Source organism: Pungitius pungitius, unplaced genomic scaffold (assembly GCF_949316345.1).
Source record: "Pungitius pungitius unplaced genomic scaffold, fPunPun2.1 scaffold_58, whole genome shotgun sequence".
NCBI lineage: Eukaryota > Metazoa > Chordata > Actinopteri > Perciformes > Gasterosteidae > Pungitius > Pungitius pungitius.
The window spans coordinates 1-26,013 of NW_026909888.1; the positions used below are offsets into that span (position 1 = coordinate 1).

Genomic DNA, 26,013 nt, shown 5'->3' on the forward strand with positions numbered 1-26,013 from the left:
TTGTTTCTATTAAGATTCACAGTAAATGTAAGATATTGTCACAAATCATGAAACACTTCAACAAATCATCACCAAGAAGCAGAAAGGTGTTTGTGTTTACTATCAACGTCGCACAACGCATCGCAAACTCATCGCAAACTCATCCGCGTCAATATAAAAAACACATGATTGATGACGGGTGATTAAGAAACACTCTAGAAATGTGTGTGAAGGGTCTGACGACATGATACAAAAAAATCCGGTGATCCTGGATCAGTGTAATTTTTTTTTTTCTAAAAGCGAAAGAAGCTCCATCCCACAGCACTAGTTTGGTCTCTACCTGTTGAGTAAAAGCCAAACTCAGCGGCCAGGTGGAGCACGTTGTCTCTATATAACATTCACATTATCAATCCGGTTTAAACACCACAAAAAGATCAAACAGAATATATTTCAACTATCACAGATTTGAAAAAAAAAGGAAAACTGCATCTTTAGATTCTCTCTGATTTGCTTCATTCATCCGGTGTGTGTGTGTGTGTGTTTGTGCGTGTGCGTGTGTGTGTGTGTGTGTGTGTGTGTGTGTGTGTGTGTGTGTGTTTGTGCGTGTGTGTGTGTGTGTGTGTGTGTGTGTGTGTGTGCGTGCGCGGGACATGGACGATGCTTCGTTTCAACACTAAAAAGACAGGCATTGGATTATTTCTAAGATCAAGGCAAAAACCGCATTGAGTCCGCTCAACCTCGGACTCGACACCGAGGCGCCACCTCGTTTCTGGAGGCGTAAGAGGTGAGAGTTTAAAGCACATCTTAACAAAGGCAGATCAGGATGGGTTTTTCTTCTTTTTTTTTAAATGCACTCGAGGGAAACACGCGAGACTCAATTACAAGCTGCTGAAAAGTGTCCGTGCAAATGTGTGTGAGATGCGGCGTAAGCTCTCTATCTCACCCTGTGTAAAACCCTGACCCCCCCCCCCCCCCCCCCCCCATGCCTCTTGTGCGCAAACAAAAACAGCAGCTTCATTCAGACCCAGGGAAAACAGACTCCTTTCTTTATGCGGCACGCGTTGCGTCTTCTACCCCCCCCCCCCTGTACCTGGGTGTGAGTCCCCTCTTTTATCGATAGGCGGGCAGTGTCCCAAACGGCAGATCAGAGCGGGGGGGGGGGGGGCAGACAGGCATTTTTCCCGCTCTGACAATTGCACAAGCCCGTGTACATATTCATTGTCCACAGTCTGTTGGGGAGTCCTTTCATATCCAGCGCTACCAGGTGGAGGTGCAGCTATGTAAGCTCATGTAAGTTCATCGGTTAAAGTCCTTTCATCCAGCGCCCCCCCACCCCCCCGCCCCCCCACCAAAAGGAAAAGCTTTCACACGTTCATTCTGCCAGTGGCAGCCCTCGAGGAAGTTTAGCAAAGGTGCATGCTGATCGGTTAATTAGATCCGCATCAGCAAAACAGGGGCTGCAGCTTCTCTTCTATGTTGATTCTCATCATGCGGAAAAACACTGCTGTCGATCATGAATTTCGGGGGGGGGGGGGTTTCACACCCTTAATTGGCTTCATTTGAACAAAGCATTCTAATAAAAGGATATCAATCACATTGAGTCCAGTTGTTTTCAACACCGGGAATCGTAGCTGTCCTCTTTCTCCAACCGGATGGTGAGCATGGGGTCGAGGCACGGCCCGGTAACTGAGCGCAGGTTGTTTGGGTTGGGGCTGTGGATCAGATTATAGCTCAGGTTTTTGGTTCTGGTAGCAGTTTTTGGTGGCTCGGCTGATTCGGATGCTGGCCGTTGTGGTACATCACCGAGTGGTGATGACCAGCGCCGGTCTTCTTGGGGGCCCAGTGGTACCGATGGCAGCACAGCGTCACCACCACGGTTACAGTGACAAGCAGCAAGAGGGCGGCGCATCCCGCCAACACGTAGTACCAGTAGGCGGGAAGGGGCTGCGCCGCCACTGTGTCTACTGTGGGCTCCGATCCAGACATGGCACCCCCTGGAGGGCAGGAGGACACATTACGGGTTGGCACTACGGACGAGGGGAGGCAGGCATGCAGACCCCGTTGGAGAGCCAAAAGCTGTCTAATTCACTGTTCGCTACCCCCCCCATCCACACCCCCCGGACAATGATTTTCAAATTACAGCCGTAACCAGGCATCCGTCAAGCTTTAGTTTTCTCTACAAGCGGAATCGAGGGGGTTATTTTGTACTCCTTCCAAAAAGCCACGAGTAAAAGAATAATGAATGGATTAAACCAAGTGTTAATCTGCTCTGAAGATGCAAGCGGATAGCATGCCTCGCTAACCAGCAACAAGCATCGCTTTCGGGGGCGCTTGCCGTTTTCATCAGTGCCTGGAAACCTAAAACTACTCTTCCCAAACACACTTTGTACGTTAGAATGTCTTCAAATGACTTCACATAGTCTTCTACACGGAGGCGGCTTTGGTTCCGCTGATAGGAGTCTCCCGCCTCCGTGCAACGACTGATGAGAGCCAGCTAGAAGTGAGCAGCTTTTTGTCCTCCCCTGAATGAAATCAAGAATGTATTGTTTCAGAAACCGCAGATGATTTCACGTGTTAAATCCGCCATTGTTTTCCATGTAAATTGCATACATGTTGGGCGAGATTGTAATGCTTGACAGGCCACTAAGGGGGGTTGGATTCAGTAAATTACTTACAAGCACTGAGCTGCAATTATGCCTCTTGCTGTTATTTCAACTAAACAACATATACAGGATCTACTGTACACAAAGAAACGTACAGCTGTAGCTCACTTTCCAAATACCCAACTGCATACTTCAAGTCTCCTTAAACCTTCATTCTTTATAAATAAATCCCGATGCATGGTTGTTTTCGGTTATGCTGGGGCTTTCGGGGCTGATGCAAATGTCACAACAATTAGCCGCACATTGACAGGAGGCTCATGCGATGCGTTCAGCTTCAACCCGGAGAATGCAAAGCCTCGATTATGCAGTGACTGGCCGGAGTCGGACAAAGGGGGCGGCGAGTGCCAAGTGGTTGCATTCGGTAAGACGCAGCCGCTTTCATGAGGCCAAGATAACATTGAAGGCGGTAGGATGGAGGGAGAAATAGGTGGAAAAGGGGAGGAGGTGAAATCAGACGGGAGAAAGGGGGCATTATATGAAGAAAGTGAAATAGAGAGGGATAGAAGAAAGTGGGAGGGAGGGGAGTGAAGGGGGGGGGGGCGAGCTAATCCCGCCATGATATCTTTAATCCTGCATTAGAGGATTTGTCTGAAACTTCAATACTCTGTCAACTCACCGTGAAAGAAAGCCGCGGAGAGCGAGGTTGTGGGAGAAAGAAAGACAGAGAAAAAGGCTTGGGAGGGAACGGAAGAAAGAAAGATGGTGCAAAAGAAAGAGGAAGGTCAAAAGAAAGAGGAAAGTAGAGGAAGAAGTAGATGGATAGGAGATGAAAGAGAGCGATAATGAATGGACAGAGGTAGGAGAGGGGCAGAGAAACACACAGAACCCCACAGCTTAATTTTTTTTTCTCATAAAAAAGTTCAGACAAAGTCTTTGAGGGTTTGAAATTGGCTTTGATTGTAAAGCTGTGCTCTGAGCAGCCGGAGCGCAGCGCCTTTGTTTCAGCGGATGAAGACACGGAGGATTTCTCGCTGTAAAAAATGACCCTTACTTTGCTTGCTCTTTTTTTTTTTTTTTTTTATCTAAAAGGAGAACAAAGGGGACATTTTCTAAAGAGAACCACTCGTAAAACGAGCTAAAAAGCGTGGCTTTCGAGGAAGCACTAAAGTTTCTTTCTTTTTCTCTATTCAAAGTAGAACAATCCACACATCGAATGAGGTAAAATGCAGCGTGAGAGGCCTCCATCGTCAGACTCGAAGCCGGAATTGATTCTTTTCTCTAAGGGTGAGTGCGTGTGCGCGTGTGTGCGTAGCATGATGGGCCCAATGCCTCCCTGGTTGCCATGGATACAGAAACCCAACACGGTGGCGCGCCGGGTTCACGTCACACCACATTGAAGCTGCCTGCTAACGTCACTCAATAATCACATATTTCTCCATCAATGTCATGATTTCGGTCAATCCAATCCTTTATTAAACATATTTATGCTAGCTTCCCCCCCCCCCCCCCACACGCACACGACATTTTAAATTATAATTCATCATAATAGGATGCAATTAAAATAGATTGGTTGCCATGACACACTCCCTTGCTGCGGATGGAGTCATTCTGTTAAATTGTTGATGCAAATTAATCTAATTTAATTAACGTCCAAACAGTTTTCTCTCAAAGTCACTCGCACACTCAGAAATCGACAGTGTATACCTGCATATAGATGTATATGTGTGTGCACAGGAGGAGGAGAAACACTTTAGTTCTTAGCTGACTTTTCAACAGGCGTCTCGGAGTAGAAATTCAATCCCCGGCTCCCGGGTTCAGTCTCAGGGAAACATACGCGTGGGGGAGCTGACGCTGTTGTCATGCTGCGAGTCATACGATACCGGCTCAGGATCCAATACTCCATTAGGTCAAATATTTAGCATACGAGTCGGGTGAGAAGAGTTTTATGAGTTTGGCTCTGTGGCTTCTACTATTTCTGGGGATTGCTATGCTTGTTTTTTTGTTGAATATACAAATACCAACAGGGTTCAAAATCGTGAACACTGTTTTTGATCTATTCACACAATAGGAGAACGTGGACTCTCTAACGCACACCAAGACACACACTGAGCCGACCCACTAACTGTAAGCATCGTGAACACAATGACAGGGCAGAAAAAAGACAACAAATAAATGTCCACTAATCAGAGAAGTCCTCATACAGTGTCACTAAGACCCTGACCCTGAATCCTGCATTTTAATTCATTTCCCCAATCGACCAATACACAAATACGCAATTCACACTATCGGCACACCCACTTGTGTTGCGTACATGAATACCAGTACATGAATACCAGTACATGAATACCAGTAACTGAACACACACCATTAAGGACCCGAAAAAGTCTGTGGCAAGTGCAAATACACCCAGATGTTGGACACATATGTTGGTGAACCTGCCAATGTCGTTGTAGTAAGTAATCATGTTATTAGTAGGGTGAACTAATTAACTAATCGCACATTTTGGAAATTCATTAATCTCGATTAATGGCAATTAATGAATGTTGTTGTTGTTGTTACAACGTTGTTTTTAGTGAATGTTTTTCTTTAAAGACTAAATCTCGAGAGTAATGACTACTCACTTTAGAAAGCGTGTATTTTATGTCACTGTTGTTTAACTGTTAATGTTATTTTAAACACACACATGTTGAACTAGTGACTCTTCCTGATGTCAACTCTCCATAAAGTAACGGCTGTGTTTGACGTGCCGACAACGTCCCCACATTTAGCAGCACGTTTTCAAACCCCCGCTCTTTTGGGGACACAGTTGGTGGTCCTCTGCGCAGGGTAACGTCGCGCGTTGAGACGGAGAAGTAGCCTAGCAGCTAGCTTAGCCTAGCAGCTAGCTTAGCTTAGCAGTGCTTTACGCGGCCCGTTTGCCACCCAACCCCCTTCTGTTTGACCACGTGGAGTAATCCCTCTGCACAGCTCTCCGCTGTATGTCGCGCCTCAGTTTTGTTTTATTTCCAATGCAAAAAAAGCTCCTTTCGAGACCGGAAGGAAACCGGAAGGAAAACAAACGTACGTTAACTACGTTAATTGCATAGATTACCGCATCCTGGTAAATATGTGTTTATGTTTGCAGTAATTAGTCGCTTTCTTGCTAAGGAACACAACAAACTACACAAGGTGTCGGCCCAGCATGCAGGGAGTCATGCTGAAACGATGCAGTGGATCCATTCCCTCAACGTTTCAATAAATGTGGATAACTGGTCTTTAACTGGTTGGGAATGTTATACGTACGTCGTCATAAACCAAGCGAGGGCAGGATTTTCAGTGAGTTTAAGTGTGGTCAATGTATGTTTAGCTATATGCTACATATTATATCACATATTATATATTATGCACTGTCAAGGTCACTCGGGGCCATCGCAGTGCTGCAAGCTGAGCTCATCAACAAGCAGGAAGCACAGACATCTGGCACAGGAAGTACGAATGGAACAGGAAGTAGGACTTACTGGTTATGCCGGGGTTTAAGGCGGGAAAAGGCTCTGGAAAAGAGAGGGAAAAAAAATAAATGTTATTGATGGTAAATAATTGAAATGTGTGATGGAGCCACACAGGGATACGCCTGTCATGTGAATGTCATTTGATTACGAGTGGTTCAAATGTTCCTCTGTCGGCTTCGTGGGTAGAAATTTCTATACTTAGATTATGAAAACGTGAAATAATTAAGCAGTAAACTGCTGCTTTATCAGTCACTTTCATATTAGGAGTTTCAAAGGTTGGTACTAATAGAGTATGTGAGAGGCCTTGGAAAATAAGCTAAACCCTGTATTAACGATACAGTGTGAGCATTTTGACTGAGTACATTTATTTCCTTTCAGATATGAAATACAGCACCATATTTGGGATTCTTTTAGCCTCGGTGTCCGGTGGCCAATTTCCATTATTAAATTGACATCATTCTGATGATTAACAGAAATGCATTTTAAATCTGCTGAAATCGCAAAACTGCACTTTTTTGCCAAGGCGAGTGTCATCTTTTTGAAAATCAATCAAGATTTGTAGAGTTGCGAGACGATACAGCGGTCTAAGAGCCCATAAATCTTCTTGCATGACAATCATTTTTACAGAATGGAGAAAAAACAAGGGCAGGGACAAAAGAGCGAGTTTTATGGGTTGAAAAACAGGAAGCACGTGGTCCCCGAATGTCTCTCTCTCTCTCTTTGTGTTCATCATTTATGACCTGCTCTCACTTTCGGCTCTTTGCTATGTCATCAATGTCTCACCTAAGGTGACCCAAGAGGTGTTGAGGTTAGAAAAAGACAGAAGTGGGTGCATGGACCATAGGGATGACAGCTGGAAAGGAAAGGCGGAGGTTCAAGGGTCGTGGGAACAGGGACTGAAATCGACTGCTCTTTATTATTTGCCGTAGGATACGACATCTTTTATGAAAGTGAGAGTGAAGGTGGGACAAAAAAAAAAGAGAGAAATATGAATAATGAGGAGTTCAGTGATGGAACAAGGAGAAAAAAAATAAATCAAAAGGGACCGATGGAAACACATTGTTTGTAAAAGTGAAAGAGGTAAGTCGAATAGAGGAAACATGAATGATTTAAAACCCAATCCTGTGTCTAGTCACAGAGTTACAGCAAAAACAACGCTTCCCTAACCGAAGCCCATCCGCATCTTAATCAGCCTCCGCTCGTGTCACCGCATGAACATTCACACTCTGCTTTTTTTTTTTTTTTTTGATGCTCTGTGACTCAAAAAACTGATTGACTTGAAGACAAGGCCGTGGACAGAGAGAGAAGGAGAGAACAATCACAGAGCGGGGTGGGGTGGGGGGGATAGGAAACCACTGAAGGAGATAGAGAGAGGAGATATGAAAGAAAGATTAGTATCCGTGCCCAAAGGCCGTTTGTGGCCTACTTTCTTTTCATATGTTTCTTCTATAAGTGTGTGTGTAAACGAGAAACAGAAAATGAGTTTTTATCGCCTCTCTCTCTCTCTCTCTCTCTCTGGTGATAACGTGGCGCACAGCAAGCGAGGGGGGGGGGGGGGGGTGGAAACACTCACGTATGCACTCCGACAGCTCGACACTGTTGCTCATGTGGATGTTATCTATTCTGATGTGGCCCCTGGTCGGGTGGTCAAAAAAGCCCTCGAACGCCACCTAGATCGTGGGGGGGGGAAGAAAACGACACAGTGGTATTCTACATTAGCTTAGCGTCACGTTAGCTACACAATGCAACTGACTCAATGGCAGCGCGGCGTGCCAGGCGACAACAAGCCCAAGCACCTGATACTCTCTGGGGCTCTGGGGCAGGATGGTGCGGCCCTCCCTCCAGTGGGGCCCCTGGTCTCCCTTCAGGGCCCAGAGCAGCGTCTCGTCCTGGTCACTGTCCCTCAGCAGCACCCTCAGGCTCCCCAGGGCCTCGCCCTGCAGCTGGTAGTAGAAGACGAGGCACAGCGGGCCCCGCTCCGGCCCCACCTCGGGACTCAGGAGCCGGGCTCGCTTGCGCTGGGTGTGGGCCCCGCCGTCCAGGTAGAGGTAGTTCCCTGAGAAATCTGGACGGGGGGGAAAAGGAGGAGACGGATCAGCGCATCAGCAAAGCGCTATCGACGGGTTACACGGGAAACAGTTGTGGCCTTTAAACACTGATTTACAACCCCTCCTTTTAGCTCACAGCTCTCTGCTGTCTGCGTTCCGTCCCCTATGATCGATCCCGTCGTACCCAGCGTAGCCGACTCGGCCCCCGGGGGCGAAGCAACGCGCAGCCCGATGCGACAATGCAGCGGAATGCGGCCGCTCTGTGGTGGCGGGGCTAAAGCCGCCAAACGAGACTTCCATGTCGTCGCGGCCGCGCTAATGGCTGTGGGTACAAATGAGCGCACGCGCGCACACACGCACGCACGCACGCACGCACGCACGCACGCACACGCACACGCACACGCACACACGCACAATGGAGCTAAGCAGCCTTAATCGCTGCGGATGCTGACACCTCGGTTCTGGTCTGTTTTGTGCGTAACCGATGCAGGAGTGTACCTCTCTGCACACACTCGCACTAATGGTAAAAAAAAAAAAAAGCTCGTGGAACTGATGGACACGGAGAAGGGGAAGGGTAGGGGAGGGGAGGGGGGGGAGGGAGGAAGGCAGTGACACAATGGTTTCCCTCTTTCCATAACGGGACCATAATCATTAGCCTGCCGCTGTGCTTTGGCTGTGTGTCTCGTTAGTCTATTATGGCCGCGGAGTAAAAGCTTTGCTGGAGCTGCAAATAGTCTTTTTATCGGGCGGACGGACAACTCGTAAGGAACGAGAGAGAGGGAGAGAGGGGGGGGGGGGGGGGGGGGGGGAGGGAGTGGAGAAGCGTCCCCTCCATCCCTCCATCCATCTGTCTTCGCATTCAACTGAGACGCAAACAAAACCCCTCTGCAGGTTTCGCAGCACATCGCGCCTAATGAATAATGGATTTGGGCTGAGGTGGCTGTGTTTCTTCACTCGGGGGCTCCGAGAAGAAGAGGACCTCAATTACCGCTGCTCATTAAGTACAGTTAGGGGAAGTGGCAGTGGTTTTTTTTCTCTGCTTCTCCTCGTTTGATCTCGCCGAATGTACAAAGGGAGGGAATTAATTAACAACTCTCCATGGGAGGGATGGGCAGGGATGTAGAATTGGCTCAGAGGGAGGGACGGTGGGGGTGGGGGGGCGGGGGGGGGGGGGGGGTTGTACATGTGTGCGTTGGTGTCTGTTGCAATTCAGTCTCGGGTATCTCTGTTCGCCAACGAATCTGTGTGTGTGAGTTTATTGTTTTTGATTAATGTAGAGTTCTGCAGACAGAGCTGTGTGTCTGTGTGTGTGTGTGTGTGTGTGTGCGTGTGTGCGTGTGTGTGTGTGTGTGTGTTTCAACGTGTCCGTGCCGTCACTTTGATGAAGCTTCACGTTCCCGATGGCTGGTTGAACTGAGCTGGTCCGTCCTGGTCACGTTGCAGTGGATTTTAGTTACATTTATAAAACACAAAGATGAGGATCAACCCTGTCTCCTAAAAACACTTCCTGGATGTTTATGTTGACTGCACGAGGCTTTGACGTGGCAGATCTAATCATGCTATGAGGGGAACATGTATGTAGAAGATTTTCTGCGGTTTGGGTTGTTGTCTCATGAAACATGTTTGACTTCTTGTATAATGATCTACTTAATCTGGGTTTGTTTATGCTCGCTTGTGTGTTTTAGGTAAGAGAGATTCTCTCAACTGTTTGCTTTCTTTTATCTGTCTTTGATTTGTACTAATGTGGTTTGTGCAAATAGGAAAAGACCATTATTTCAGCTTTTTTTTATCAACATTGGGTTAAAAAGAAGTTTTAAATGTTGCACTTTTGTGACACAGAAACAATTGAAAGCCACATGACTCTTTACCTTCCCTTCAACCCTCCTTCAGTCAATAAAATAAGCAGTTCAGACAACCAGTCTAAAGGAATTCTTTCCAAGGAACTCTCCACAGGGCACAGACTTGCAGTCTTGCCTTATCGGAGATGAAAAGAATAACTTAAGCGCTCTGTTTGGGTCGGATTCTCTCTTTTACCGAAAACAGCCTAAAAGCGCTCTCAGCGACAGGGGATGGGGTTTGATTTGCATATGGAGACAGCTTCCAGACAGGGAGCCGCGCTAATGTTGTTGTACAACGAGACTTAACGTCATGTTGCTGTCTAACGCGCGCACAGTGACGCTGCTTTTTCAATTACACACACAGACACACACACACACACACACACACCTTCGTCTTATGTCACGGCCCTGTCTGTTTATAAAGGAGCTGCTCAGCCAGCCGTAAACCGGAGGGCATCAGCATGTACACAGAGAACCTTGGTGGGTGGCAAGGTCACCCCCGTGTGTGTGTGTGTGTGTGTGTGTGTGTGAAACAAACCCACACTACTTGAGTGTTTAATACGCAGGCTGTCCCACCTTGAGTGGTTCGTTCGCACACGTGTACGTGTGTGTGTGTGTGTGTGTGTGTGTGTGTGTGTGTGTGTGTGTTTGGTGCCTCAGGAGGAGCTAAAGAGCAAAGGCAGCACTTCTGTCAAAGCCATCATCTGACTTATCAGAGCGCTCCGGGTGATGTGTGTGCCCTGTGGGCCTTACAATACAGGGAGTGTGTGTGTGTGTGTGTGTGTGTGATGGGTAAAACAGTCTTGGCTATCCTCCCGCTGTCTTATTAAAGATAGACAGATGTTGAAAAAGCCAAGTACCACTGAGGGAATTAGTGGAGGTCAGTGAGGAGAGGAAGAGGGGTCACGGTGATGGAGTGAGAGTCAGAACGGAGGAGGAAGTGAACTTAATGTACTGGTCGTAGGACGTAGAGCTGGAGAAGATGTCCTACAGAGGAAGCAGGGTGAGGGTGACGAGTAGGAACGTGAGAGGGAAAAAGAAAAGTAAACAAAAGGAGCGAGCAATGCAATGAAAGAGTGAATAAAATGACAATATAACTCGTGCATTGAAAGCAGAGAGCGGCAGGGGAAGGAGCCGATAAAGTAACAAACTAGGTTATGGAAAGTGAGTGTGTTGAAACCAATTTTTCTTTTGAGAAACTCCAATTAAGACGCGTCTGTGAGCCCATTTAGCAGATAAGGGTGAAACTCTTGCATCACAGTGGCTGTCAGCGGTGTAAGCGCTTTGCTCATAATGAGCCGCACAAGCCTTCCGACATCTCCACGTGACGGGCGCTTTTCTGTTCTCTGTTTGTAGAATGAGAAATGCCTTGAAATGAAGAACACCCGATTGAATGTTTAATCAGGGAGAGAAAAAAAAAAGAAGAGAAAAGAAATGGGTGGATTGTCCCTTTAAACTACTTTCATTAAGCAGACGTGAGCCTCGTTCCGGGGACTCGCTGCTCGGATGTGCGATCGCGCCGGAAACAGCGGAGGAAGCGAGTTGATTGCAATATTGATTCAGTCTAGAAAAACACGTTTCCAAAGCAACAGTTTCGATACACCCCCCCCCCACCCCCACACCCCTCCTCCCTGTGATCCATTTGCGTTCGTGGCGGCACGCCATTTTGGAACAAAAAGAACAGAAAGGAGAGGAGGCTTTCTAAAAAAACAACAAACATGTGACAAAAACAAACATGTGACATCCCATGCCCCCCCTTGCACTTACTGTCTAACCCGAGCGCCAGGTCCTGCCTGGTCCCGTGTCCGGGGGAACCGCTGCTGGCCGCGTGCAGGGACCAGCTGACGCCCGACTGCGGGTCGGCCGACCAGCCGCACAGGCTCTGCTCAAAGTCGCACACGGCCGACAGCGACGGGGTGGTGGCTGTCGGGTCGGGAAGCAGACGCACGCATTGTGAATGACAAACGTTGGACGCCTTCTTTGTTTTTTTTGCATATGTAGAGTTTCGACATGTTGTGATCTTCGACGCCATGCTTTTGGAAATCCTCCAATCATGTGTCGATCTTTGTGTCAATAAGTATCACGCTGCACATGAAGTCAAATAGACCCCTGCATCTAACACTTCAACGCCACCGAGGTGATGACATCACACGACCTTAAGTGTAGGCGTGGGGATGCTGCATGTGTGTGTGTGTGTGTGTGTGTGTGTGACCTTACCGGGTCTCATCACGGCAGAGGTGTGCTCCACTCTCGGCAGGGTGGGGGTCACAGCGTCAGGTACGGTGGTGGTTTCTGTCGTGTGTAAAAAGAAGGCGGGGCCATTTAGTGCGGGAGACATTGCACAGTCACTGTGCGTTGAGACAGGAGTTTGTGGGTCAGTGAGCTGAAGGATGTGCCACAAAGCTCACTTCACCCACCGCAGGTTGGCACACACACACACACACACACACACACACACACACACACACACACACACTACGATGATGAATGCTGCACTCACACTGACCTTGGTACAGAGCAGCATGCGACCAGTGCATGATGAATCAAACCGAGGCCCCCCCCCCCCCACCCCACACACACACACACACATGTCAGCAGTGCCGTATGTCACCGTAACCTCAAGAACCGTCTGGTCTTAACAGAGCACTTTTCTCCAGTTAGTTGAGGCTCCTAAAAGGCCCCTGAATGCTTCACCAGCTCCCGCTGGCTCACGTGAGGGAGAAAGCCAACGCGTTGACGTAAGGGAGCAGAGGCACGAGGCGGACGCCGCCACACGGATTATTCTGAGAAATGACCGCTTTCGCTCTCATTTTCAGCCGTTCATCTCACGTTACGTCTTTTATTTTTCTTTCCTCCCAACATCTGTCTCTCTCTCTCTCTGTCATTTGTCACAATTAAATCTGACCACTTTCAGATCTGATGTGCAAAAACCACAGTGAACAACGCAAAAAGCTCTCTCCCTCTCTCTCTCTCTCTCTCTCTCTCTCTGCGGCGTGGAAATGAAACTCTGGTCTTCTTTCTCTTTTACCGCAACCGCAATTTTCTTCTCATAACTCTTTCTCCCGCTCTCTCTTTCTGTCATCTCTCCCTGAAGCATATTTTGATTTCCACGTGGCCTTTTTTCTTTTCTTTTCGCCTGCTCTTTCTCTCTTTGCTAAAAGATCGCGTCTCTTTCCTTTCGCTCTTCTTTTCCTGCAATCTCTCGTATTTCTTTGCTGCAGCTCCGTCTCGTGGTGTTATTTTATGTTTGACTCTAACCGCCGGGGCCGTAAATCTCACAGCGCTGTTTATTTACTGCTTGTTTGGCTGCTCTAGATGTTTCCATGACTGACTTGCTTGGAGATCTGCATGTGCATGTGTGTGTGTGTGTGTGTGTGTGTGTGTGTCTTGAACTGCTAACCTTTGCTAATAGCTTTGAGGTCGCTGCCACTCTAATGCATTGTGTGTGTGCATAACTTTATGGGTTTGTTAACATAGTAAAAGCATGCAGGGTTCTTATGTGAGCCCAAAGAGAAAGGCGCCGCGTTGACGTCCTAACACAAGCGTAGCAAACACACACACACACACACACACACACACGTTTCATTTACAAAATGAGATATCAACATTGGATAAGTAGCTCCCAGCTGCTGACATTAAGCTGTTTTAATTTGGTGCCCTTTACCACTGTAATTAGCCCCCACATGGAGGGAAGAGAGGGGGGAATGGAGATGAAAGAGGGAGGGACACACACACACACACACACACACACAGATGGAGAAGGGAACGCAACCTCACCACCATTCTCCTAATTAGTGACCACACATAGCTCCACCTCCACCTCCATCTCCTCTCCACCCGTCTAATCCACTTTTGCTCTCTCTCCCGTTAGCGGGTCCCGCTCTCTTCCCTCTTCGTCACGTCGCATTTCTCACTAATTTTCGTCAGAGAGGTCAGGGGTCAGCAACAAATGACCTTTTGCTGATTTGAAGTTACTGTTATTGAGTTATAAACTACTTGCTTTCGGCAGGAACTTTTTTTTGTTGGCGTGATGTCTGCTGAAGTGAACGCGACGCTTAAGTGTGTGGAGTGGATTGTGTGGTGAAACAGAAAGAACGATAACAGGGTCGGACATGTTTTAAACATTAGACTCCAATCTGGGATGTAAAAGAAACGCCGATCTATTCATCTGGGTTCTGCAGACGGGTCATCCAGAGCACCGCTGGGTTACAGCAACCTGCCTTCCCCCTCTTATCACTGCTGTCTCTCTCACACACACACACACACACACACACACACACACACACACACACACACACACACACACACACTGTCGCAGGCCCGAGGGTTCATTGTGAAGCTGCTGACTGAGCAGAGCGAGGCGGAAACAGAGAGACGAAAAACTGTTCAATTATGGAAAGAGCTCTCGGTATAAATCTACCTCTGTCAGCCTAAATAATGACTACTGGCACTGTGTGTGTGTGTGTGTGTGTGCGTCTGAGTGAGAAAGAATGTCGTCTCTACACAAATTATTGGTGACACACTGCATGTGTTGGTGGGAGTTTCCTTTGCTTAATGAGTGTGTGGCTGACTGACTGAATGGCGGACTCACTGTGTGTGTGTGTGTGTGTGTGTGTGTGTGTGTCTAAAGTGCTGTGATTGGAACAGGTACAAAATGTGTTTTTAAAGTTGGAAGCCGGGTAAGTGAAACGTGAGTTTTGTCCCTACCACCAAGAAGAAGACGGTGTTTTGAGGATCATTGCCACTGATCTGAACGGCCAATCAGAATACCGTGCTTAAATTCCAAAAGTGCACGTTTGATTTACACGCAGCGTAAAGTGCCCGACTAATTATGGCTCCCTCTTCTGCGGATGAGTGGGCGGGAAAACGCCTTCTTTGCAGCAGGAAGCCCTTCAGAGACTAAACGCCTAATTAGCCCATTGTGCAGCACGCTAACCAATGACCACATCTGCGTTTACGATAAGTGCCCGACTCCACCGCAGGTTCTCCTGCCTCCTGGGCGCGTGAGGAGATACGTGCTACACCGATGACCTCATCACCACGCAGTAGCATGTTAGCAAGGACCTTTAAACACCCTCCCAGGCTCAGGTCAGAGAGGCCCACAGACATATTGATGGACTACACATGTATGCACGTCCTCAGTGTTCAGTGGGAGCGTCTCGTCTTGAAAAGGGTTCCTGTGTGCACTTGAAAAGGTTATTTTTTTTCTTCATGTATCTTTATGTGTTAGTGCTAAAAACTCGTTGCTATTGGTGAACGGATGGCTGCATGAAGGGGTGGATAAAGGATGGATGGATAAAAATAGATCTGGGAGACACTGCGAAGAGGTGGCGAGCGAGAGCTAAATATTTATGTTGGCAGGAATACAAGGATTCTTTGCACACGGACACACACAAACACGCACGCAGCCACAACGAAGCAGCACTCGAACCTGAGCGTTTCCATGTGCGACGTCTCGAGATGGAAGGCAGGGAGGAGACGAACTAAACTGCCCCCGTCAAGCGACCAGAGCTGGATGGAATACGTCTGCTCTCTGTCACTCAAGCTCCGCGGCTCCATTTTCACGCCTCCGTTTACGGATATTGCGCAACACTCGATGTGTGGAAAGGTGACTGTTTTTACTGCACACCGTTGAAGCGAGGGACAGCGGGGGGGGGGGGGTATAAAAGAAAGCAAGACGGGTCTGTGAGAAGAGCCAGAGCAAAGAGAATGGATGGAAACAAGTGTGTGTGTGTGTGTGTGTGTGTGTGTGTGTGTGTGTGTGTGTGTGTGTGTGTGGGCCTTGGCAGACGGGAGTGATTAAATTCTTCTGATGGGGAAGGAGTCATATTTGGCAAAGACAGAGTGGGAACTGCAGAAAACACAAACATTTGCACAGTGTTTATAACATTTGTGCGAGTAGGGTCACGTCTGTAAATATATTAGTTGAAATAATGAAATATATTGAATGAAAATATACTGTTGCTACCCTACCATTTGAAATGTAATATTTATTATTCTAAACAGACAATAGCAAAACAATAAAGATGGATAATATTGATCCAGCAATACGACTATCCATCGATTTTCATTATAACCATTAACAATAAAAAAATACCTCCCATTGACCGCATTCTTCTGTACAAACAAATGAATGTAATCAAAAACTACATTTACATCTACATGAGTGTGACCTCATGGGCGAGATGAGTGGGTGTAACCGAGGACACATCCCACCGATCACATGAGACTGGACTGAAGCCACGGCTCACATGTGAAAGCAATCAGGACAACGCGCACGCACACACACGCACACGCGCACGCGCACACACACACACACACACACACACACACACACACACACACGCGCACACTTGGCTAAACCTGAAGGATTGGTGGGAGAACTGGAACAGCAGGACACCTCCAGAATGTTCGAGAGAAGAAACTCTAAACAACATTCCCTCCTGGCTGCCACTGTAATTATGGACGTGTGTGTGTGTGTGTGTGTGTGTGTGTGCGTTTTCCGAGTGCGGCATAATTAACGTGTGGAAGGCAGTCACGGCGAAGGCGCTTCTGCTGTAATTTGATCTGCAAATCACCACTATTTTAACCTTCATTTGAGGTTCCTGCGTGTAAGTCTGACCCAGTGGCAGATATCTAAACGTGTGCTGATGATTCCTCACAAAACACCTTATGAAACACTGAAAAGTGAAGCTGAAGCAGAGCTTGAACCCTTCCAACGGTGAGCAAAGTGAGGATCAATGATCCAAAGACCAGTGACACCAGCAGACGAGTTACGGCCAAGGGACACAAAGCCCCTTCCTCGTCTCAACAGAGCCGAGGAGCAGCATGTATTTACACAACTATGAACAAACCTTTACTTAATACCAAACAGGTGGTGTGTGTGTGTGTGTGTGTGCGCTATACCTGCATGCCAATAACTAGGTGTGGAGTGACAGAGATGATAGCACAGCAGATGTTCTGACGGCTCAGTCATTTAAAAACGTGAACAAAAGTGCCAGCCAGCTCTCAGTTCACATCCAGGGGGTCACATGACCTGAGTCACACGTTGCCCCCCTCAGCCAGCGAGGACAGTCGGGACGAGTCCTGCAGAGATGCTGCGGTAATGAGATGCTGAACTGGTCATTTGGGGATTTTTTGTGTGTTTCCAGTAAATGAAGCGTGGCGCCTTTTGGGCCGCTCCGTGTGAACTAAATGATGACTAATATCCAGGTGGGTCACTCATCTCGCTGATGTCTCCTATTCATTTATTCATCAGGTCGTTACTTCACTACTCCGCCCCTTTGCGCAGGCGGGGTTCGGGTTTACGTTCTACGAGCCCTCGGCGCTGATTGGAGGGCGGACCACGCGTCAATCAGGATGCGACCGACTGACCAAAAAGAGCGCGCTGGGCCTTGTCCTCCATGACTTTACACCTTGTTACCTACCTACAGCCCCTGTGTGTGTGTGTGTGTGTGTGTTTAACGGTGTGTGTCTGAACTTCGGTGTAAACAGCTGCGTGCAGCGGACTGAAGCCGATGCACTCTGTTCAATATTTAAACACCTGCGAGCCCACGCACGAGCGAGAGGAGAAAACAAAGTCGCTTTTTTTTTGTTGTCATCAGTCGAGTGTGCTTCCTGGTCTTTTTGGCCGTCTTCATCCACAGCGACTGGTTCAGTGCCGTTATCCTGTGGATCAGGATGAAGACCAGACACGGTGAACCTCCAGCACATCCACCCGCACACGTGGACTTGATCTGAGTGCGTGGGGGGAGGCATTGAGGGGCGGGAGCAGAGGCTGCGTGGTGTAAAGTGGGGCAATGAACCAAAATGTGAATTTCCTTCCAGGAAAAAAACAAAAAACAAAAAAACCTCTAAACATTCCACCTCTGATGTCCTCTCATTGCAGACACTTTAAACTGAGACGGGACCGAAGTAAGAGCTGAACCCACAGAGTTTAATTGGACCAACTGTAAAATAGTTGTAGACAGAGGCGAAGGGGCTATAATTGCATATAATAGACTAAACTGTTCTCCTTTCAGTCAAGTAAAGACATTATTTCACCCTGAATGGTGAATGGATGAGTGCTTTCCCTTTGTATTGCACTTATTATAATAAAAAACCCTGCTTGTTATCTCAGTAGTAATCCCTGTAACCAGTAATAGTGAGTATAATCCTTGTGTTAATGAACTTTTTATTGTTTTTTATGTGTTATACCTGTATTTTGTGTTTCTATTTCTATCGGTAACCTGTGTCGAACACCGAGGTTCGCTTCCTCCTCATCATCGCACACCTCTTGGCCGGCCCTGACACATCTAGGATGTATTGTTCCCATCAGGCTCTCTGTCGCCCTGCTTTTAACACACATCCACACACACACACACACACACACACACACACACACACACTCACAACAGAAAATACAGAATTCTAGCAGCAGGCCATCAGTCGCAGCCAGCAGCCCACTTGAGTTCCCCTGGGAACAGGTGCGTGTCATTTCCTGTTGTTGTCTTCACTTCTCAGATGTCTAAAATGACTAAAGCAGTAAGATTCTGTGGCACATGAGGCAGAAGGAGACGAAGGAAGACGAGAGAGGGGAGGACAACGGGTTTAACGCGCCATTTGCCGGCGAGTCTGGTTAAGAAAACCTTCAAATGGGGTCCAGTTAGGCTCCATTTTAGGGTTGTTGGCCTACATAACATATTAGGAAAATATATTAGTGCCAAATTTAAGCAGCAAAGTGATGAAATATGTATGTGGTATTATCATTGAAGTGTTTGAATAGCTGAGTGTAATTTGCTCAGCTCCATAGAACGGTAACATATTGTAATAAATAACATCCTATAAAAGTCTGCATTTGTTACTCTTTACACTAAATCCTCATTTTCAACCCATTCCCCGGGTGGACTGTGGATTGATCGTGCTGCACGGCACCTAACCCTGCGCTACGTGGCTGTGCGAGTTATCACACACACACACACACACACACACACACACACACACACACACACACACACACACACACACACACACACACACACACACACACACACACACACACACACACACACACACACACACACACAACAGGCTGGGAACACAACATGGCACCACACAGCTGGCCAGTGTAAGTCCCATGACCTAGACACGCTAATCCCAGTCCAGACGGGCTGCATTAACTCCTGCGGAGCAAGATGATTAACATCAACCGCCAGTGCACACGAGCACACACAATGGCCGATTTACACAATCCGTCCGTGTGTGTGTGTGTGTGTGCGTGTGTGTGTGCATTCCTGCTGACGGGCATCCAGCACAAGTTCTTACCGGCCAGGTCGCAGCCGAGGACCTCCATCCTCATGCCGATCCCAGCAGGGGACCACCTCTCCGGGAACACCCTGATGTACTGGGCCACGATCTCGTCGAACCGCCGCACCTCGGGGGTGTCGTAGTTGCCGTTCCCCTCGAAGATCTGCGAGGGGGGGGAGGAACGATTTGTGGATGAACCCCGTCACAATCAGCTCAAGCCACCCAAGTTCAACGTACCCCAGGATTTCAAAATAAAACGCGACGCGAGTGCTGAGGCCCGTCCTAGGGTTTGTTTAAAAAGCTTCAAAAGAGATTCAACTCGACCTCGTGTTTGCCTGACGTTACAAGTGGCGCCCGTGAGAGAGCGCGAGCGTCCTGACGCGGCGGAGGGAGACGTTGTGGCTGCAGAGGCAGTCAGAGCCGTCGTTTCACAGCTTAAAAAAAGTCATTTAACACTCCTAATCACCACTGTTTCCAAGTACCGTGTGACATGTGTCATAAAAGTAACAATAGAGACTGTGTTTCCTTTGATTTCCAAGTACGAGGCACACGATTTATTACAAGCTGAAAAACTGTCTAGACGGAACGGATCCTTTTCACAGAATGCGTGCCGTGAAAGTTGTGAATGTCGGTTTCATTAATTGAATTGCGTATATCTTTCCATAGGGAAACAGAGTGTCTGATGAACGTCCCAGGACGCTCCTTTAAAACGACGGGCAGATGAGAGGGAACAGGTTTCAGGCTTCAGGAGGAAAGAGGCTCGGCCCTAAGAAGTACCATTACCGCCTTAAGACGTAAGGAGAGCTCAAAGGGCCCCCGTCTCGCCGCGTTGATGCACGAAAGACGTTTTTTAATTAACACCCACGAGAGTCAAATGAAGGATGAATGAACGGAGACAGAAAGCCGGGAGAACGGGGACTCAAGTGATTAAATGGAATCATCATCAGAGCCGAGGCCGTATTTCAATGGCTTTAAAAAAAAAAAATCAAAAAAAATCTCGAGAAATGACAAAAGCAGATGAAGAGCTGGAGTTTAAAGACGGCCATGAATGAACGACAAATGAGGGAGAAGTGGGTGGCGGGGGGAGGGGGGGGGGTGGGGGGAGTCTCCTTTACCTTGGCCAGCCCCGTCTTGCCGTCCACGACGTGAGTCCAGTCTTTGCCGGTCAAACTGTGCGCCAGCTTGTACTTCCTGACGAACGCTTTGTTCTCGGCGCTGGTGCTGCCCTCCAGCCCTCTTGCACCCTGGGTAATGATGCCCCGCACCATCTTGGGCACGCCGAGGTCGGTCTGCAATGCGGGGGAGGGGGGGGGGGAGGAAACACGGTCATTATTGTCAGCGTCCTGTCACCACGGCTGTCTTTTTATGCAGTTGAAAGCAGAACCATTGGCAGGTCGCGCTGGAAACATTTGCCCTCTGACGCAGTGAAATGATGCCCGTCGTAGCCCCCCCCCCCCCCCCCCCTCCTTTTGTCAAACTGCAGTCTCGTTGGGCGAGGTACCTGAAGCCACTCCTCCCCGGCGATGGGTTGCGTGGGGTTGGGGAACCAGCCCGAGCGACTGGCCACCAGCCTGGCGGCCCCCATGGGGCCGTGGATGTCTCTCATGGACGAGGCGGAGATCTGGGAATCCGGCAGCAGCCCGGACAGCATGCCTTGCAGCTCCGAGCAGGGTGCATCTAAGAGGGGAAACAGAATGGTAAACATATTTATATATATATTTACACATGAATTCACTTCAAGGAAATAACCGTTGCATATTAACGCAAAGCAAAGCAGAGTTGGAACATGTTTAAAATGTATTATTTATTCGATTCTTTAGCTGTAAATGCATTGACGAAATCGTTAACCAAATGATTGTCTGTGATCAATGTTAAAGCTCAAAGTTCGGGATGTGAAAAGGTGGAACGAGATTAGAAAAAGTAGAAATCGAAGAACGGTTCCTTTCCCCTCGGATGACGGAAGTTAACGGGCGTGCGCGGCGTTGTTATCATCCTTTGGAGTCTATTGGATTTTCTTCCAGCTGCAGAAGGTTCCTTCATTACTAAGCAGGTGGAATCGGAGGAACGATTCAATACAGCCGTGTGATGTCATGTCGGAGCAAAGCCTCGCTTGATAAAACGCTGCTTTCCATCGACCCGTTTGCAACATTTCTTTTCTTCCCGCTGATGCAAAGTTGACGCACAACTTTAAACCGAGCTTCCAAAAAGGGGAGGGGGGGGGGGGGAATTGAGCCAGAGAAGTCCCCAAATGAGAGTGGGCTGTAGATCAAAGGGACTCTGTTTATTACACTGACACGTGTGTTTCAGTCCAAGCGGCATCCCGACGTGTGACGGAACACAAGACGCATGAGACCGTGGCGTGGACGGGTCGCCCTCCCATAAAAAGGAAGGAAGGAAGGAAGGAAGGAAGGAAGGAAGGAAGGAAGGAAGGAAGAGGAAGCAGGACACAAGGCCAGGAGGAGAAGGAGGAGAAGGAGGAGAGAGCAGCGGGACGGCGCCGAGAAGAACGTCCACGACGCCGCGATGTCTGCGAACGCACCTCGGCCCGCTGGATGAGCTCGATGTCTTGCATTCAGAAGAACATTTTATTATCGCATCTACTGTAGCTCCGTGCTTCTATTTTTTATCTATTTTAAGCAGTGGCACTCCAGCAGGGTTTTTTTTTTTTTCCTGCAGCTGGAGTCGATGAGAGCATCATCTCTGGAGATCACAGGAGCAGAAATAGTTAGATATCACACACACGGACATGAGAGCTCTCTCACACACTCACACACACACACACACACACACACAGCTGCACACAGTCATGCATGCACCAGCGCATAGAAGTTGCATAGACGAGGCCTCTCACACTGGCGCATGCTCTGATGTTTAGCCCCCACACACACACACACACACACACACACACACACACACACACACACACACACACCGATAACAGGGCCTCTACAAAAGCATTAAAGTACAACATTGAGTGCTCCACCTCGCCGATACACACACACACACACACACAGAGACACGCAAATAGCTTTTACGAACACGTACAATGCATAAGCCTGGTGAAGAAAAATAATAAAGGTGCTAAAAATAAATGATTGATAGGTGCCGCAGGGCTAAAATGAAGCGAGATTAAGCAAGGAGAGACGGAAAGAGCGGAGGAACAGAGCTGAACGAGGAGGGGACAGGGGGGAGATTTACGGGGGGGGAGAAAATGAGTAACAGGGAGAGAAAGGTGGGAATGGAAGCTGTCAGCGCGAGGCAATCGAAGGGAGGAGGAAGCAGAAGGAGAGGGAAGAGGAAACAAAGGACACTGACGAGGGGATTGGTCGGAGGCGAGGAAGCAGTGGAGAGACATAAAAGTGTGATTTGAGCTAATGACGTGTCACTGACTGAATGCTTTATGTGGGCCTTTATGGGCATTACCACACCCTCCTGGCACTGTGCTCGTCAAAATGATGGGCACACACACACACACACACACACACACAGGGGGGGGGGGAAACGAAACCGGCTGAAAGGGGTTTTCATCTCGGAGAAAGTTATGCTGATATATAGTGTAATTTAAAGTGTTAAAAAAAGGGTAAAGAATGGCCGGTTGATAAGGAAACAGGAAACGATAGCGGATTTATTCCGTCTCTTTTGCTCGATCACACACACACACACACGCGAGCAGTATGATATTGTTTTTGTGTGGTTGTGATTTATCTGGGTGCTGAAATAGCAGCCTCCCCCCCCCCCCCCCCCCCCATTGATAAGAGCATTTCTGTCCCTCTCAATGACCACTACGATGGCAGCAGAGAGGCTCTCTAACCCAATAACGATACAAAACACACACACACACAAATGGATTGAAACGCTCTCTTTTACCATTTCTATGACACACGGGCGCGCGCGCACAAACACACAAACAGTCTAATTAAGTTTTATCTATTTATAGGATTGAGCTGATTATGCCGGGTTGGAGCGGTGTTTGTTTGCCGGGGCTGCAGATGAAAGCCGAGAGCCCGTCTCTGATGTGATCACCCACACATCACACCCCAGCGTCATTCTATTAGGGCCCAGGGTGCTTCTTTTTTTGTGCGGCGAAGTGGGAAAGCGAGAGGCAGGACATGTATATGTAACAGGGCGAGTGGGCGTGTGGCGCCGCGCGTGTGAAGCGCCGAGAGGAACACGGGCCTCGGGTTGATTAACACGGCGGAATGGTTTGTCGTTTGGTTTGTTACAAATTAGAGGAAAAAAAAGGAATATTTTTACATTTGCTCACTTGTTCATTTCCAGGAAAAAAATGTTCAGAGCGAGGTATATATTTTCGACTTGACCCCCCCCCCCCCTCGTGACCCCGCCGCCAAAAGGCTACACGTGGCCTCTGTGGAGTTCGTTCTCGCAAGAGTGAGTCCCGCGAGGGGGGGGTGGAGAGGGGGGGGGGGGGGGGTGCGTCCTCCTTACCGGTGATCTGACAGCCGTAGAGCTCGAACCGCAGCGCGATGCCGTTCTTCCAGGTCTGAGGACGGACCCTCACGAAGCGGGCCAGGACGGGCTGCGGGATCCGGTTGAGGACCACCTCCGTGGCGTCGGTGTTGGCGTGGAAAACCTGCGCAGAGAGAGAGACATTTTGGTTTTTTTGGGGGACGGTGCAGGACGAAAGGCGACGCCGCTAAACGACGGCCTGGACGCGCTCCGACATCAACGGTTCCCCAGATGATGCCTCCTAATGAGCTTTGGTCCTCCTGCGAGATGTTGTCTCCTGTTTGCAGTGGAAGTCAATCAGGCAACTGATGCTGTTTGTTTGACCCGCGCACGTGCAGAAACAATGGGACGACTCCAAAGGTGGTTTTATGGACTATTCTTCCTCTTCCAAGTGGGCGCGCACACACACACACAAACAAACACACACACACAGACACACACACATACGCGGCTTAAACAAACACACACGGTGAATTTATTGCTTCTGTCCACAGAGGGAGAAACGAGCGTAAACGTTTTCTAGCACACTCGCCGACGTGCAGTCTGATGGGATGCAGCGCGTCATGAATCAAGTATGTAGGAGAGCGTCCTCTTCTCACCCCCACCCTCCCCCCCTGGAAAACATCGTCTATGCTAACGCACAGGGAGCGAAGAAACACCTCAATGCACACACACACACACACACACACACACACATTAAACATTTTCTCTGAGAACACACAAATACAGTTAAAAACCCTTTTTTAGTGTCTTGACAGCCACACCAAGTCCATCAGAGACAGGCCTCTGTCTTTCTGCCATGCTGCTGTACTACAGCATATTTAAGAAAAAAATGCATATCCTGTTGTTTCCTTCAAGAAGCTCGAAGGCGTCTTTCCCCTCAGTGTCTTTAACACTCTTTCCATTATGTTACATCAGTGGTGAAAACACAACACACTGTGTTTATTGCACACTGTGTTCAACAGAGCCAAAGGCCTCGCAATTACTTGGGAAGTCATTTATAGATGTTCGCTTTGTTTTTTTCGGGTGTGTGTGTGTGTGTGTGTGTGTAAATGCACTATTTTCTCCCTGTTCCCAATCCATTAAACAGCAGCGGCCTGTCAGGGCTGACACAATATGGATGAAAGGAACAGTGGCCGGTGCCAACTGGGGATTGAACCCGCGACCCGCCGGGTGCGCGGCACAAAGGCAGATGCAGTGAACTATCGCCCCGGCGATGGCTGTGACCAGTTAAATGATGGAAAAATGCCTGAAGGCCCCGAAAGACTTAATGGAACCGTGGCGGTGGTGTGTAATTACAGCGGTGCGAGTGTGTGTGTGTGTGTGTGTGTGTGTGTAAACGTGTAATTATGAAGTCTCACTCTGAGGAGGTTGGGGGCCTGTGGGTGCTTTCTGATTTCCCTTGGTGCGCACTGAAACTTTTGCTTAGCAAAATGTGCACGCACACAGTGTACTGTGTGTGTCTGTGTACACCGAAAGCCTTTGTGCGCAACCGGGCTGCTGGTTGTGTGTGTGTGTGTGTGTGTACGCTGTTTATAGACACATCTGGAGTACATTTCTCTGTTACCACAAACAGAGCAGCTACTGTGCTTCAGCTCCTTTCACGGTTGAATTGACTGCATTTCAGTGCACGTGACCCCCCTCCCGCACCCCCCCCCCCCACTCGACTAATCACTGACCCGCTGCACTGCTCTAATTCGCCGGTTACAACCGATAACAACTGACAGCCGCCGTCGTCGGGTAGGCTTAGCGCCCGCTGGCTCACGCCCAGGTAAACAGCGGGGGGGGGGGGGGCTGCGATCAGGTGGGCCGTTTGTGATTGTCGGCTCCTAGTCGCCATGTTGAGAACCGCGCGGAGGCAATCCCCCCCCCCCAAAAACAAAAAGGGCCGTGCGACAATCAGCTAATGAAATGCACCTGGGGGCTCGGGTTCTTTTCCTGTGTGTCGCTGATCTTTCCACCTGCTTGAGACAAGGCAAGGAGGGGGGGGGGATACTTAACTTTACACCTCTCTTTTCCTCTCTCTCTCAAATGCATATATATATATATATATATATATATATATATATATATATATATATATAAACACAGGCCAATGCAACAAGCAGAAATATTTCAAACAAACACAAATGATCCAAAGCAAGGGAATCTTGCCGATTTCACACACTTTTATCTCTCAGTGGAGGTCAAAGGTGAGTAACATGGTTTGAATATTGTTTTTGTGTTACACACACGCACACACACACACGCTCCGCTGAATAACAATAAAGTGCAGGGCAGAAAGACGCACATTGTGTGGCTGTAT

At 48.4% G+C, this 26,013-nt stretch overlaps 1 protein-coding gene across 1 annotated transcript in view; it reads right to left on the minus strand.

Annotated features, from left to right (window-relative positions):
* Positions 1-1,125: 1,125 nt before the first annotated feature.
* Positions 1,126-26,013, minus strand: part of LOC119228406 (neuropilin-2-like) — a 58,070-nt gene continuing 33,182 nt past the window's right edge. The window contains exons 8-17 of the mRNA XM_037487904.2: positions 23,688-23,832; positions 20,743-20,918; positions 20,357-20,530; positions 19,260-19,404; positions 12,174-12,248; positions 11,724-11,879; positions 7,867-8,135; positions 7,644-7,740; positions 6,080-6,112; positions 1,126-1,973 (exon numbers count right to left, since the gene is read on the minus strand). Coding sequence (XP_037343801.2) covers positions 1,711-1,973; positions 6,080-6,112; positions 7,644-7,740; positions 7,867-8,135; positions 11,724-11,879; positions 12,174-12,248; positions 19,260-19,404; positions 20,357-20,530; positions 20,743-20,918; positions 23,688-23,832 — 1,533 coding nt within the window. The 3' untranslated portion in view covers positions 1,126-1,710. The remainder of the gene's footprint in view (positions 1,974-6,079; positions 6,113-7,643; positions 7,741-7,866; positions 8,136-11,723; positions 11,880-12,173; positions 12,249-19,259; positions 19,405-20,356; positions 20,531-20,742; positions 20,919-23,687; positions 23,833-26,013) is intronic.